Consider the following 16520-nt stretch of genomic DNA (forward strand, 5'->3'; position numbering starts at 1 on the left):
AATGTCAGGGGTTTAAGTGGAGAGAAAATGTTTTGAGAATGATGTACAAATGCGTTTTACACAATTGATGTGTGTATGGATTGCGATAACAGTTGTATGCGCCCCTAATAAAATGTTAAAAAAAAAAAGAGTAGAAAGTTTCATCGTTCTCATGCAAAGTGGCTGGTGGTTCAAACTGCTGACGTTGCAACGAGCGACCCAACCAGTAGCTCCCCACTGTGCCAACGGGGCTCTTGTCAATCAGTCTAGAGAGCTGTTCTCTTTGTACCTCCTACCCGAACGGGCCTTAGAATCTTCGCTCCGCTTTACAGGTGCAAAAAGCAAGGCAGGGAAAGAATCTGCCCCTACACAGAGCTAGACGGCCACTTACCCTGGCAATGCAAAGGTCCCTCGGGAAAGGGGAGGGCATTTCCACACACAGCCCTCCGCCACCCCTCAACCACCCCCCCACCCCCCCGCCGGCACTCACATCAGTCTTCACGTCCACTTTGCCAGGTTTCAGAGTCTGGTCCTCGCGGACGACGCTGCTGGGGAAATAGCCCAGGCGGGCCGCCGTGTCTCCATAGTAATCTCCTTGAACCTGAGGGAGAGGCATTCAAAGTTGGGCTCCGGGAGGATGGCAGGGTGACTTCTGCCGATGGCCACTGCATCATCGCTGCCCTCTGATCCTGGCTGGCTTGTCATCCCTAGCTCAGCTTACAGGTCACCTACCCTAAGAATCCCCGGGTGAAAACATCGATCAAGAAACATTGTATTGCAATAAAAAATAATGTCACCTACCCACTTCCCTGTTTTCCTGATACAGAGTGCCCCCCCCCAATCAAAACCAAACCCACAGCCAGCTAGTCAATATCACCTGATCACTCCCCTTCTCACTGCCATCGAGTGGATGCTGAGTTATAGCAGCCCTCCAGGGCACGGCAGAACTGTCCCTGTGGGGTTCTGACACCGTAAGTCTTTCCAGGAGTACAGTTACGGACTTGAGGGAGCAGCTGGTGGTTTTAAACTGACCTTTCAGAGTGCAGCCCAACGGGTAACGACTATGCCACCAGCCCTATAAGCAAGCATCTCACCACTCGGTCAGTCACTGCCATCGAGTCAACGCTGGCTCATATCGACCCCCTGTGGGTTTCTCAGACTGTTACCGTCGATAGGAGTAGAAAGCCTAATCTTTCTTCAGTGGAACTGTTGGTGGTCTCGAACCGCCCGACCACTCGGATGGCATCCCAATGCAGAACCACTACACTGCCAGGGCTCCTCTTATGCCACCTCGTAGCGACCCTGTGTAGGCTTTCGGAAACTGAATGTTCATAAAAGCAGACAGACTCAACTTACTCTGCAGAGCAGCTGGCTGGTGGATTTGATTGGCCAAGTTTGTAGTGAGCAGCCCAGTCCCTAACTCACAGTGCCACCGAAGCTCCTACAGTGGCCATTCAATCACTTTATTCTCAACTTGCCTCTTGCCCACCCCTCCACTAGAATAAAAGGGATTGTTCGCAGCTGTATCTTTGGGGGCGAGACCAGAGCCTGGCCTGGGAGGCGGTGTCCTGTGATTAATTGCAGACCAAAGTGAGACCAAAGCAGGTCACAATATTGGCCCCCAAATGTCTAGGTCGGTCTGGGTTCACGTCTTCCAAGTTCCCTTTCAGGTGGAAAAAACGGAGGTACACTCTGCCAACCCCCGGCCTGCCCCTCCTCCCTTCTCCCAAGACTCACGCTGCCTCCCCAGAAGAGTCGCCCTCTGCCTTTCAGCTTGGAGAAGACGTAGACCACCTGGCCCCTGTGTATGGTCAGGAAGCGGCAGTCGGGGGCTACATAATCCTGAAGGGCCACAGCCATGGAGATAGGATCTGAGGAAGGATCAGAAGGGAGTGATTGTCCCCCTACTACACCCTCCACCACTGGCAAACCAGCTCCCCCACCCACCCCGCTGCCCCCACTTACAGCTGCATTCCTCGTCCGCACACAGCTTCCGGTCGGCCAGCTTGGGCATGGGGCGGCCTCCGACGCTAGGCCCTGGGAAGGTGGACAGCAAGACGATGACACTGAGGATCACTGGAGACCCGGCCATCGTGCGCTGTGAACCAGAGACCCAGAGGGAATGGGGTCTCCAGTTTCCTCCAGCCCGCCCTCCCTCTTGCCAGTAGCACAAAGAAGCCTGTGTCCTCCGCCTGGCCCCGCCCAAAGCCAGACCCAAATGATGCCCACACCTTCCAGAGGCTGCTACCCAGCCAGAACCATTTCCAGGGCAGGGTGAAGGCTGGAAGCCCAAAGAAATGCCCAGAGGGGCCCAAAATAGCCAAAGCCGTCCAAGCGGCCAAGCGGTGGCGACCCCCACCCACCCCCACAATCACAGAGGCCCGGGCAGGCAGGTTGAGATATTCAATCCCCTCTTCTTTCTCTTGGGTCCACTCGGGCTCCTGGGCCCCTCTCCTGTCCCCTCCAGGGACAGACTCCCCAGGCGCCACTGTGGATCTATACCTTGGAATTTCCTGTGCTGAAGGGCAGAACAAGGCAGCCTTTGGTTTCAGGTAACAGCCGGCCCTGGAGCTGCAGGACTGCGCGCACACTGCTCACCATGAACCCTCAGAGCTACTTCCCGAAAGGGGACCTGGGCTACTTCTCTAAGAATCTTGCTCTTCTCATCTGTCAATGGGGATAGCAATCAATGCCAGTGATTACCTTCCCCCTGTGCGTTTTTTAGTTTTCTTCACGGATTTGTTTGTTTGTTTTTTACATGTTTGACTTTATTGACTCAAATGGAAATTCTGCAGCCCATTCCCCAGGGAGGGGTGGTTGTAAATCGTTCCACAGGGAAATGGAGGCAGACGGCGTTGAGGAATTAAGTCTGAGGAAGTGAGGGGACAAGGTGGCTTCAAAGCCACGCTCTTCACTCCTCTGTGTGGCCTCGCGGGGCTCTTGAAAGGGTTAAACGTGCCCATCCAAGGGGGTTAGGAGAAAGCAGAGAACAGAAATGCATTCTGTGAATGGGGCTCTCATCATGAGAACCCACCTGGAGTGACCTCAGTGTAGCGAGGTCACAAGGTGCCACCTTGTCATTTGATTTCCCTCTTATCCCAGTTTGTAATACTTTCTGCTTTGTTTTCAGTTGAGGTTTCCCCTGGTTCATACTGCTGGGCCACTTGTTCTGTGTTGTTTTGATTTTGTTGTTGTGGATGTCGAGCCACTTGTTTTGTGTTTTGATTTTGGACATTTTTCTGTATGTGAAACCCAGGATCGGTAAACCTACGGAGACAGCAACTGGATTAACAGTCTCAAAGGGCCATGACAGGGGAGGCTGGCGGGAAAGGGGAGCTGAGAACCATGGGGACCAGGAAGAAGAAATGTCCTGGAATATTACGACTCCTGTGAATGTGACTGAACTATTCAAATGCATGATGTGCGAATGGTATGTCGGTGAAACTGCTAAAAGCTAATGCATTTAATTTAATGTTTCTTTTGAAAGAGAAGCAACCTGGTTTTTTTAATAAAGCTGCCAGAACAGCTGGGAATAAAATGATTGTGGGGTTCCAGATGAACAGATCAAGGGCAATCTTTCTTTAAAAAAATAATTTTATTGGGGGCTCTCACAGCTCTTACAACATGCCATACATCAATTGTATCAAACATGTTTGTACATAGGTTGCCATCATCATTTCCTAAACATTTTCTACTTGAGCCCTTGGTATAAGCTCCTCTTTCTGCCCCCTCCCTCCCTCAGCTCCAACCCTAGTAAATCCTTCATCAATTATATATTGTTATTATTATTATGTCTCTTAACACTGTCCATTGTCTCCCTTCACCCACATTTCTGTTATTCATCCCCTTGGGAGGGGGCTATATATCCAACCTTGTAATGGGTTCCCCCTCTCTCCCCCTCCCCCCTCCCCAACCATCCCCCTACCCTCATAATATCAGTACTCCCACTACTGTTCCTGAGGGAGTTATCTGTCCTGAATTCCATGTGTCCAGAGCTCTATCTGTACCAATGTGTGTACTCTAGCCAGATTTGTAAGGTAGAACTGGGTCATGGTAGTGGGGGGAGGAAGCATTCAGGAACCAGAGCAATGATGTGTGTTTTGTTGGTGCTGTACTAGCTAGGTTGAATCGTCTCTTCCTCATAACCCTTCTGTAGGGGATGTCCAATTCCTGACAGATGGGCTTTGGGTCTCCGCTCCAAACCCTATCATTTTTCTGTATATGAAACCCAGGATAAGTAAACCTATAGAAATAGCAAGTGGATTAATAGTTTCAAAAGGTCATGCAGGGGAGTTTGTTTGGGATCTTTTGATACTTGATACCTGATCCTCTGGACACCTCATGATCACACAGACTGGCGTGCTTCTTCCATGTGGGTGTATTTGCTTCCCTGCTGGATGGCTGCTTGTTTAACTTCAAGCCTTTATGACCCCAGGTGTTATATCTTTTGACAGCTGGGGACCATCTGCTCTCTTCACCTCATTTCCCTATGCACTCGCTTTGTCTTCCGCGATCGTGTGCCATGAGGGCTTAATTTGGATCCTGATTTTTAAAAAAGTATATAAGGATTTACATACAAAAATACTGAAAACTTGACCAAATGAGTGAATAGTTAAGTCATATTAAACAATTTTTAAAAATCCTGTTATTTTGAAAGGTGGGCCCAGGGTCCTGTAGTGATTTTTAAAATTATTATTATCTTTTTAGAGCTATATAACTGCAAATCAAAACGTCTCACTACAAATTCATCTCTCTAAATGGCCATGAGTCTATTCTGACTCACAGTGACCCTATAGGACAGGGTAGAACTGCCCCTATGGGCTTCAGAGACTATCACTCCTTACGGGAACAGAAAGCCTCCTCTTTCTCCCACAGAGCTGCTGGTGGTTTCAAACTGCTGACCTTGTGGTTACCGGCACAACATGTGACCACTGTACTACCAGGGCTTCTCATTCATAGACTCCTTTATTGAACAAAAAGATGAGAAGGTGAAGTTCCTGTTTCCCAAAGTAGCCACCATCTAGTTCTACACATTTCTGAAGGTAGTGTTTCCATCTCTCTCACCCTTCCCCGTGAGCCCACCCCACACACACACACACACACACATGCACGCATGCACGTGCGCTCTTGGATTGACACCGTATAAAAAGGGCGGTTCAGCATCCTTAAGGGATTCTAATCGTGTTTCCTTTACACGTCTGTCGAGATTGAGGAACAACAAGGAATCTGAAGGTGCAGGATCAGAGGTGCCAAAGAATTCTCAGAAAGTGGCCCTTGGTTACCCGTTGGGCGGCTAGCTGCACGTTCCGCAGTTCAAAACCACCAGCCGCCCTCCTCAAGAAAGATGAGGTTGAACTCTGGTCAAGAGTTCACCACGGGCGGGAAACCGAGAGGCACAGGCTCACGATAAGTCACCATCGACTCGATGGCAGTGAGTGGGTGACATCATCCAAGAGTGACCGACGGGCAACTGCCTGGCCCTTTTCTCGGCTGGGCAGTTTTCAACTTTCTTCAAATCTCTTCCTCCTAAGACCACGCCAGCGATAACTCTGTGGCCTTTACGATACTCTTATCGGGATTGTCCCTTGGAGATCCTAAAAGACATCACCTTCTGCGCTGATTTCTCTCCCTGGGGTTTGAGCCAGCCCACCAGATCCCCTCGGAAGCCAGTCCTGACCGACGGGACCCTAAGGAGGAGTCAGGAGCAAAGAGTGGGCCTGAGCCACGTGGACCATCCGGGCAGCCAGCAGGAAGCATCGTCAGGGCAGGAGACAGAAGAGCTCAAACGTCCTCTTCTAAGGGCTGTCCCTCACACCACACAGCACCCCTTTGTCTTCATCAGACCACAGTACGTGAAAGGACCTTGGTGATGGTACAGCCCACTGCTCACCCCATGCCCAGCAGCGAAAAAGAGGAAGACCCTCTTGGGGATGGATGGACACCGTGGCTGGAACGATGGGCTCCGGCACAGCAACAATGGTGAGGAGGCCGACGGACCAGCGGTGTTTCCTTCTTGTTGCCCGTGGGGTGGCTGACGTGTGGGAACCGACCTGACAGCGCCAAGCGCAGGAGTTCCTTGCAGGCGGCACATCTTCGCTGAACTGAGTGCTTGCTATCGTGTGCAAAGGACCGCCATTGCCAGTCATGATAAACTCAAGACACTGAGGCGCAGAACAGTGACATCCACTGCCCCTGGGGACACAGCGACCCGAGCAGAAACCAGGATCATCTCACCAAACCCCAAACCCAAGGCTGCTGCTATTAGTCCATTCTGACTCACTGACCCTAGAGGACAGAGTTGGGAATCTTTACTGGAACAGCCGAGGCCATCTTGTTCCCAAGGAGCAGCCGGAGGTCCAAAGCACTGTTGGTTCTGTTTCCAGCCTTGTGCTTGAACCCTGCACCACCAGGGCTCCTAACCACCGAACCACGGTATTTAACCGCCCAGACCCAAGGTCCTCAGTGCGGGCAAGATGGCTGCACTTCCTGTCTGCACTTCCTGTTTCCTTTCCATGTCAAAGGGAGCTTGCCCTTGGTGCGTACAGCCTCATTGCTTCCCACGCTTCTCGGTGTTTCCTTTTATCCCGGGTTCATTCTGAGCCCAGGGCGAATTTAACAACATGATTATGTTGTTTCACTGCATGCAGAAGAGTCCGGTTTTCTACATACAAAGTCTTGGAGAGTGTCCTATCTAGGACACATGGTCAAGAAGAGTTCCCCTCCCTGGGTCTCTTCCTTGATAACTTCAGCTGGACACAGGGCTACCCAGTCATACGTGAATTTCCTGGACCCTCCAGCCAGGTTGTTTCCTGGGCTTTCCTGCAGCTCCGGTTACTAGGGGCCATTAGGTGGCCCACGTCACAGGGTAGATCTGCCCCAGAGGGTTTTCTGGGCTGTCTATCTTATGGACATAGCTCCCCAGGTCTCCCTCCCACAGGGTCATTGGAAGGGTTCTAATCTCCAACTTTTCCAGTTAGCAGCCCAGTGTTCAACTGCTCTGCCAACTGGGTACTGAAGATGAATTGGCCATAACTTTTCTCCATAAGCTTCCAACAGGTAGCTAGCCAGCAGGGTCCGATGGCTTGGGCTTGAGGTAGCTCCATGTCCTACACCTGCATCTAGTCATCAGATACACCTGTGATCAAATTAGTCTTGGATCCCCTACATAGGGTTGCTATAAAGCAGACTTAACTTGATGGCAGTGGGCTGGGTTTGGGGGTCCTGCCAGCAACTATCATCATTCTGAACTCTACATAGCAATTCAATCAGGGCCCATCAATGTGAACTAAAACTGAATTAAACTATTATGATTCAAGCAGCCATCAAAGCTCGGCATCAACTAATCCCCATGGGGGAAGCACACCAGCCTGTGTGATCCAAGGATTGTAAATGATATAATCCAAAGCCAAAAGTGGGACTGGTAGTAGAGCCTGAATTCAGAACACCTGGTTTGCAGAAGGCTACGGATGGCAGTGCAATGCCAAAATCCATTTGCAGGGTCCCCACATGGATTTAGCTTCCAGTGACTCCCCTCTGATCATAGTTCAGGGAGGTGAATAGTCCTGTTATCAGACAGAGCATTTTAACCTGGAGGATGGCAGATAGCGCTAGGTTAAAATGTAATATCTTATCATTTGATCCCCCTTTTGCCCATTGTAAAGCTATTTCAGTTTTTTTTTTTTTTAAGTGAAAGAGAAATACACATGGGTTAAGCCTCTGGTGAATTCCCTTGGCCCATGTACCAGCAAGGTGACTAGTCTCGCTATCATGCAGACTAGATTGGAAAGTGGGTCATTGCGGTTACAGCTGGTTAATATTGAACACCTTATCATTTGCTCTCTTTTTGATTCATTTGTTGGAGCTTGCAATATTTTCTGCTTGCTCTTCCATTGAGACTTTCCTTTATTTTTCTTGTTAGTTTGTTGTTTTGTATGTTTTTCTTGTTAGTTTGTTGTTGTTTTGCCTGCTTTTCTGTATACAGAATCCACAATAGTTAATCTATAGAGACATTAACGGGATGGATGGGTTCTTGGTGGTGTGGCAGGGGAGGTTGGGGGGAAACGGGAGCCAATCACAGTGAATATAGAGTGAAGAAAGTGTCCTACAATTGATTGTGGTGATGATCTCACAGCTCTTCTTGATATGATCAGGCTATTGAATCGTATGATGTGTGAATTATATGCCAATGAAACTGTTTTGGAATCTTTTTTAAAAACACAATAATTAATTGCCATTCTTGTCCTTCCAACTTTCTTGAGCACTGGATTTCCCGTATGAAACCATGATCTACCTAAAGTTACTAAGTGGTTGGCATGATACGACTTCAGCCTGAATATTGGCCTTTTGTTCATATTTTTTAAAAAGAAGAAAAGCTTCTTTCTCAGGACGTTGGATAGTGGATTAGAAGCCCTGGGAATAATCTACAAATCTACAAAGTGAACGGCGGGGCATGCCCTAAAGGTGACATCTACTTGCAGTGCACAACCTGCCCCGGCGTACATGGCAGAGCCGAGGTTCCATCTCCAGTCCAACCAGAACCTGCAAGCTTAGTAAAGGTGACTTACGGCTGAATGATAAAACCCATTGCTATAGATTCTGACTCATAGCAACCCTGTAAGACAGAGTAGAATGATCCATTCGCGTTCCATTTTCTAAGACTGCAAATCTTGTATTAGGGCTTAAGTTCTGAGCACTCCTTGGTAGAAAGCTGAATTTACAGTGAAAGCCCTCAATCCATATTGTTGAGTCTTCAAATGGATTCAGCCTCCATTGACTTCTTCCTAACCATTAACCTGGGCGAACAGCCAATGTGAAGGCAATGTGAACAGCCTTGCCTTTAGGCAGTGTGTTAGTAAGTGAATGACCATCTTTCCAGTTACTGTCGGTATAGATTTACCTACCTGGGATGTCATATACAGAAAAACATTTAAAAACAAACTGGAAAAAAAAAACTAACACGAATAACAAAGTAAAGCAGAATAACAAAGTAAAAAAAACCTCAATCGAAAAGAAAACAGAACACATTAAAAACTAGAACAAAGTTTAATGGATCATAAGGGAGATCAGATGATAGGGTGCCAAGTTTAACCTAACAGTGTCTGCAATAATCTACTTTCTGATGCATTCTGCCTGATAGCAAGGCTATTCACATCCCTGGTCCGTGGTCAGAAGGGATTCACTGAAGGACTTAACTCCCGTTTATTTCTCTCCACTTTAAAAAAAAAAAACTGAAACAGCTTTAAAATGGGTCAGAAGGGAGATGAAATGGTAAGATATTGCACTTTGACCTCACTATGTCTGCCATAATTGACCACGATGCTATCGGCCTGATAGCAGGGCTATTCGCATCCCTCAACTATGATGGGCGGGGAAATTCGCAGGAGGCTGCATCCGTGGGTGGAGTCTGCAAGTGGATTCTGGGCTTCCTCTCATCCAGAGCCTTCTGCAAACCAGGTGTTCACCAATTACGCTCGGGTACCATTCCCTCCTTTGGACTTGGATGATATTTATGATCCTTGGATCACACTGGCTGTGCTCTTCTTCCACGTGGACTCAGTTGGCGCCTCGCTTAGATCAGCCTCATGGCTTTTCATACTTCCGGATGTTTCCCTTTATCCAAGAGAATCAGGCAGGCTCGGAGCCCAGAGAGAGTTGAACAGCATGAATGGTTGAATTTATTTTGTCAATCGTTTCTGGTACACTTTTTACTGTAACAGGGTTTTAGACAGGGTCCTACGTGGTATCTGGGATGGTTGTGTGGCAGATTTCCAGAAGTGTTGCCCCTGATTGAATCCCCCCTTCTTTCATAGCACCATCTGGGGTGCCAAGCTGGCAAGCCCCAAACGACATTGCCTGGACCCTCTATTTCCCCATAGCTAGGGTGGTTAGGTGTGACCAAGTGGATTTTAATTCATAGTGGATCGTGTGACAGGGCAGAGCTGCCCCAGCATGTTTCCTAGGCTGTAATCTTTACAGAAGCGGATCCCCAGGTCTGCCTCTCATGAAGTCACTGGAAAGGTTTGAACCTGTGTTAGTCTGGGTAAACTAGAGAATCAAAGCCAGGGAGACTCATGTGCGTAAGAAAGAGCTTTCTTGGACAACAAAAAGTGGGTGAAGGGAGACAACAGTCAGTGTAAGACATGAAAAAAAAACTTATAAATTATCACGGGTTCTTGAGGGGAGAGGGGAACGGGGAGGGAGGGAAAAAATGAGGAACTGATACCCAGGGCTCAAGTAGAAAGCAAATGTTTTGAGAATGATGATGGCAACAAATGTACAAATGTGTTTGACACTATGGATATATGGTAAGTATGTATTGTGATAAGAGCTGTATGAGTCCCCAATAAAATGATTTTTTTTTTAAAAAGAGCTTTAGCTACAAGAGCAATTGAATATTGAGAAAAGAACCCAGCCCAGCCCAGATCAAGTTCATAAGTCTGATTTTAGCCCATATGTCCAATACTAGTCAATAAATTCCTCTTCAGACTGACACAGCACATGCATTGATGCCGAATGCAGGAAGATCACAGGCCAGTGAGTGAAAAATCTTGTGGGTCCAGTGGCGGTAGAAGCATCTCAGCGCTGGTGCGTGTCTCCACGTGGCTCCTCCAGCTCCAGGGGTCTAGTGTAGCTCCATGTATCTTATCATCAGGAATATCAAGCAGAGAGGATGTGTGTCCTGTCTACAGCGAGATATTTATCTCCATAGTGCCTCCAAATGAGGTCATCAAGCAGTAACCTGATTGACAGGCTAAACTCCACCCCTTCACTCTTAATAGTCTCAAATTGGCATCAGATGATGTAACGACCACATAACCTCCAACCTTTAATTAGCAGCTCAGTGCTCAACCCTTCTGCCAATGGGCTATCCAAGGGGAATCAGCCACAACCACTCCCCTAATGCTGCTGTCAGGTAGCTGCCCACCAAGGTCAGAGGAGCAGAGTTTAAGGTGGTGCCAAGGCCTGCCAAAATCTAGTTGGTAGACAAATAGCCAGAAGGCTCTTTGGAGGCAAGGATGGTGAGACTTCATCTCACATAATTTGGACATGTTATCAGGAGAGACCAGTCCCTGGAGAAAGACTTCATGCTTGGTAAAGCAGAGGGGCAGTGAAAAAGAGGAAGGCCCTTGTGTTAGTCTGGGTAGACTAGCGAAACAAATTCTTAGACACTCATATGTACATAAGGAAGAGGCTTATATACAAGAGCAATTGAATACTGAGAAAACATCCCAGCCCAGTCCAGATCAAGTCCATAAGTCTGATATTACCCTATATGTACAATACCAATCTATGAAGTCCTCTTCAGACTCATGAAACACATGGAATGATGTCAAACGCAGGAGGATCACAGGCCGGTGGGTTGGAAGTCTTTTGGATCCAGTGGCGTTGTAAGCATCTCAGCGCTGGCAGGGGTCTCCACATGGCTTCTCTGGCTCCAGAGGTCTGGTTGCCTCAGGGTGGGTCCATGTGGCTTCTCCAGCTCCCATAGCGCCATGTGTCTTGTCAGTAGTCTCCAAGGGAGTGAGCTGAGTTAGAGCGTGTGTGTCTCCCACCTCCCAGGAAGAAATACAGCAGTTCCCAGAATTCTCAGGAGAAGGCCACGCCCACACAGAGGCCTCATTGGCTATGACCCAATTAGACTCCACTGACTAGACTCCACCCTTTCACTCTTAATCCTCTCAAGTCCCACACTGACACCAGATGATGTCACGACCACAGCCCTCCAGGTGATGGACTGACACAGTGGCTACCACCGTGCACTCGCAGGACGGGGTGCTGTTTCATTTTGTCCTCCGTCAGGCCGCTGTGACGCAGCACTGACTCGAGGGCCCCTAGCAACGACAGGAACTTGTCTCCTACCTGCATCCGGTCAGCACTTTCACCTGTGCACCTACCGTGGGTCCCGAGGCAAACCAAGTATATCCACATTCTGTACGAAATGACTGGAAACGCGACAGACTGACTGAACACTTCAGTGAGGTCAAAGAGTTGTCCTACTTCTGTAATTCTGAAAGGTGCGTTCGTGGTCTGCGGTGATTTGTTTATCTTTTCGCGATCGGCACATGTACTTCACAAACTCTTGCTACAAAATGGTAGATACCTTTGTTAACCAAAACTATCAGAATGTGAAGCTGTGGAGTCAAAACAGCCTCCATCTGGGTCTGTACACTTGTGAAGGTAGTGTTTCCATCTCTCTAAGGAGCCCTGGTGGCGTAGCCGCGGTTGTGTGTTTTGGCTGCTAACCACAGGGTCAGCAGTTCGAAACCACTAGAGGCTCCACGAGAGAAAGCTGAGGCTTTCTACTCCCATAAAAAGTTGTATTCTTCTTTTTTAATCATCTTATTGGGGGCTCGTACAACTCTATCACAATACATCCATCCATCCATTGTGTCAAGCACATGTGTACATTTGTTGCCATCATCATTCTCGAAACATTTGCCTTCTACTTGAGCCCTTGGTATCAGCTCCTCATTTTCCCCTCCCTCCCCGCCACCCCTTCCTTCATGAACCCTTGATAATTTTTTAAAAATCATTTTATTAGGGGCTCACACAACTCTTATCACAATCCATACATACATCAATTGTAAAGCACATTTGTACATTCATTGTCCTCATCATTCTCAAAACATTTCCTCTCCATTTAAGCTCCCGGCATTAGGTCCTCATTTCCTGCCCCCCCCCTTGATAATTTATAAATTGTTATTATTTTGTCATGTCATACACCATCTGACATTGCCCTTCACCCACTTTTCTGTTGTTCTTCCCCCGGGGAGGAGGTTATATGAAGATCCTTGTCATCGGTTCCCCCTTTCTACCCCACATTGCCTCCACCCTCCCGGTATTGCCACTCTTACCACTGGTCCTGAAGGGATGGGCTGTCCTGGGTTCCCTGGCTTAGAAACCCACAGGAGCAGTTCCATGCTGTCCTGGCATCGACCCAAAGGAAGTGAGCTTGGATGGAGCAGTGCATTGTGGGTTAGGCGGCTAAGCACAGGTGAGTGGTTGTCATCAGCCACGGGAGGAAGATGAGAATGTACAGTAAAGATGCAGTCTTGCCAATGCGAAGGGACCCCTGTGCCCTGTCCCACAGGGCCACTAGGAGTCAGCATTGTCTTGCTGGCAGGGAGCAGACTTTGTAAGGCAGAACTGGGATCCTGATAGTGTGGGAGGGGGTAGCATGAGAGGACTAGAGCAGCGGTTCTCAACTTGTGGGTCGCGACCACTTTGGGCGTCAAACGACCCTTTCACACGGGTCACCCAATTCATCACAGTAGCAAAATGACAGTGATGAAGTAGCAGCGAAAATCATTTGATGGTTGGGGGTCACCACCACATGCGGAGCTGTATTCAAGGGTCACGGCTTGAGGAGGGTGGAGAACCACTGGCCTAGAGGAAAGTGGCATGTTTCATCAGTGCTGTACTGCACCCTGACTGGCTCCTCTCTCTGCCTGGAATTTTAGCCAACTCAGGAGGTTCTCCTCCAAGCCAATTCTGACTGAGTCACTTTTTTGAAAACAGTTTTTGAAGGCACCCTAAGGAGACGGAGACAAGCATAGTATAGCACAACCAACCGCTGATGGCAGAGAGGTGCTTACACACGTGTTTGGGTTTGGTTTGACTAAACCTGTGCACATATGAACTACCAACCCTGCAGCCATACGTGTCCACTCACCTGGTCCTTAAATCTCTCCTGAGATGGAGATGCTCGGCGGGCTGGGATGTGCTTCAGAGCATGTCTAGCAGGAGGGACAGTGGATAGAGGAGGGGTGCAACACCATATGGTTCTAAAATGGATTGGGGTGACGACTGTCCAACTCTTCTTCTTCTGTTAAATCATTTTCCTGGGGACTCGTACAGCTCGTCACATGCGTGCATCCATCCATTGTGTCAAGCACATTTGTACATAGGTTCCCATCATCTTTCAAAATGTTTACTTTCTACTCGAGCCCTTGGTATCAGCTCATATTTCCCTCTCCCCACTCCCCCCCTCCCTCATGAACCCTTGATAATTTTTTTTTCATGTCTTACACCGACTGCTGTTTCCCTTCACCCACTTTTCTGTTGTCCGTCCCCCTGGGAGGGGGTTATATGTAGATCATTGTGATCAGTTCCCCCCTGTTCCCCCACCTTCCTCTTCCCCTCCTGGTATCCCTACTCTCATTATTGGTCCTGAGGGGTTTATCTGTCCTGGATTCCCTGTTTCCAGCTCTAATCTGTACCCGTGTACAACTCTTCTTGCTGTGATTGAACTATGAAATTGTAGGAGATGGGAATATGCCAGTAAAACTATTGAGGATGAAAAAGATCGAGGAACCAACAGAGAGAAGAAGAGGAGGGGGTGGGGAGGACTCTGTCACTCAAGAGTGATGCCAGAAGCCTCAAGAGTTTCTCAAGTTTCTGGATGTCTCTCTTTATCCCAGGGAAGGGGGCAGGCTGGAAATCCAGGGGAAGCTTACGACATGCTTGGCTGGTTGGATTCGTTCTTGTGGCTTCCAAACGTCACCGGGTATTAGAAAGAGTCCTGGGTGGCATGTAAGACAGCTGTGTGACAGACAGCCCAGGTGGCCCTCATTGGATCTCCCCTTCCTTCACAGCTTCAGCAGAAAACAAAGCTTCCCAGCAAGAAACGGCATGGATCCCTCTACCACAGCAGTTCTCAACCTGGGGGTCGCGACCCCTTTGGGGGTCGAACTACCCTTTCACCAGAGTTACCTAAGACCATTGGAAAACACCTATCTCCGACGGTCTTAGAAACTGAGACACCGCTCCTCTATCCGTCTCCAGATGGGTTCGCCCACATGCAGCTACGCCCACATTCAAGTGCCCAGCGTGAAGACTGTTACCCATGCTACACCATGCTTCAAGACAAAATTTCACTTGTCATTAGAAATAAATATGTCACAATATAGAATTACATATTGTTTTTGATTCATCACGATGCTTGAATGATGTTCAATTTGTAACAATGAAAATGCATGCTGCCTAGCAGATATTTACATGACGATTCCTAACAGTAGCAAAATGACAGTGATGAAGTAGCAATGAAAGTAATTTGATGGTTGGGGGTCACCACCGCAGGAGGAACTATATTGAAGGGTGGCAGCATGAGGAAGGTGGAGAACCACTGTAGTAGGAAGTCCATGGAATAAATCGGAGAGTCCACAAAGCCCATCAAGCGGTGTGGTATACCTTGAGGGTGACGTCTCTGCAGTGCCCGGCCTGCCCCGGTGTGCTTGACCGAGCTGGGTTTCCATTTCCCGCACTGAGACTGAGACGGATTGGGCCAAAGCAGGAAACGGCAAACTTGGAAAGGTGACCTCAAGATCGGACGATAACGTCCATGGCCATGGGTTCTGACTTGTGGGGGGTCCTGTAAGACAAAGCAGAACTATCCACTACGTTCCCAATCTCTCCTCCTGCCAATCTGGTGTGAGGGCTTCCGCCCTGTGCACTCCACTTGCAGAAGGCTGTACTTATCGTGAAAGCCCTACATTCATTTTTTATCTCCACACAGACTCAGCCTCCATTGACTTCTTTCTGACCACTGACTTGTGTTCAAAGCCTTGCCCTTAGGCAGTGTTCGTAAGTGGATGACTACCTCTCCCCTGGCAGATCCAGGGTGAGGTCTAGCCCGCAGAACCTCACGTGCCTGTATCCTGGAGAGGATTGGGGGGGCCAGGGTCCATATGGCCACGAGTCATATCCTGAGTACTTGGTGTGGAGGACCCTCAGCCAATCTTATAAGCGTTCCCACCTATAAGAGTGTATGTGTCCTAATCAGTGGTCCCTTACCTGTTTTCTGTGGTCCCACCCTGTACCTGGGATGTACTGATCCAATCCAAATCCACTGCCATCCAGCGGATGCTGACCATAGCAGCCCCGTAGGACAGGGTAGAACTGCCCCCATGGATTTCTGAGATGGTCACTCTTTACAGGAATTGAAAGCCCACCTTTTCTCCAGAGGAGCAGCCGCTGCTTCGAACAGCTGACCTTAAGGATGGCAGCCCAATGCGACATAACCGCTGCATTACTCGGCCCCTGGATCCACCACCAGTCAGGCTTTTGTGACCGTGCGCCTTATAACCTAGGCCCTCGGCAAAGTGCCGGATTTCTCTAAAGCCTTGGAACCTAAGGCCTCCTTCATCTGGTTGAATGGTCCTTGTCTTCTCTTTATCATGCTTAGACTTAATAAATGTGTCTCTAGGAATCACAGTTGAGTTTGGGGCCTCTTTTCTCCCCTAGAAGGAGAGACTGGCTTTGGCTACAGAGGCACTTACCCTCGGCTGTCTGGCCTCACGGGGCTCTTATGCCCATTCAAGGCACTGAGGACAGAGCAGAGAACCGAGAGTCAGCCAGTGGGACTCTCATCGAGACAACCGACTTGATTTCCTCAATGCAACCGCCAGGAGAACAGGGGGAAGGAAAGTGGGTGAGGGGTGTTCTCGAAGACAGGCTCAAGGGACAGCTCAGTCAGTGATAACACGGGGACCCACGTTGGATCCTGACTCAGACAAAGAACATCCAAATCTGGGTTGTACGGG

At 48.8% G+C, this 16520-nt stretch overlaps 1 protein-coding gene across 1 annotated transcript in view; it reads right to left on the minus strand.

The window, feature by feature from the left end:
- MIA (MIA SH3 domain containing) overlaps positions 1–2071 on the minus strand; it is a 3379-nt gene extending 1308 nt beyond the window's left edge. The window contains exons 1-3 of the mRNA XM_004710505.2: positions 1945–2071; positions 1717–1850; positions 470–580 (exon numbers count right to left, since the gene is read on the minus strand). Coding sequence (XP_004710562.1) covers positions 470–580; positions 1717–1850; positions 1945–2071 — 372 coding nt within the window. The remainder of the gene's footprint in view (positions 1–469; positions 581–1716; positions 1851–1944) is intronic.
- Between the last annotated feature and the right edge of the window lie 14449 nt (positions 2072–16520).

This window comes from Echinops telfairi, unplaced genomic scaffold, assembly GCF_000313985.2.
Source record: "Echinops telfairi isolate 266 unplaced genomic scaffold, ASM31398v2 ScPeMD7_655;HRSCAF=1070, whole genome shotgun sequence".
NCBI lineage: Eukaryota > Metazoa > Chordata > Mammalia > Afrosoricida > Tenrecidae > Echinops > Echinops telfairi.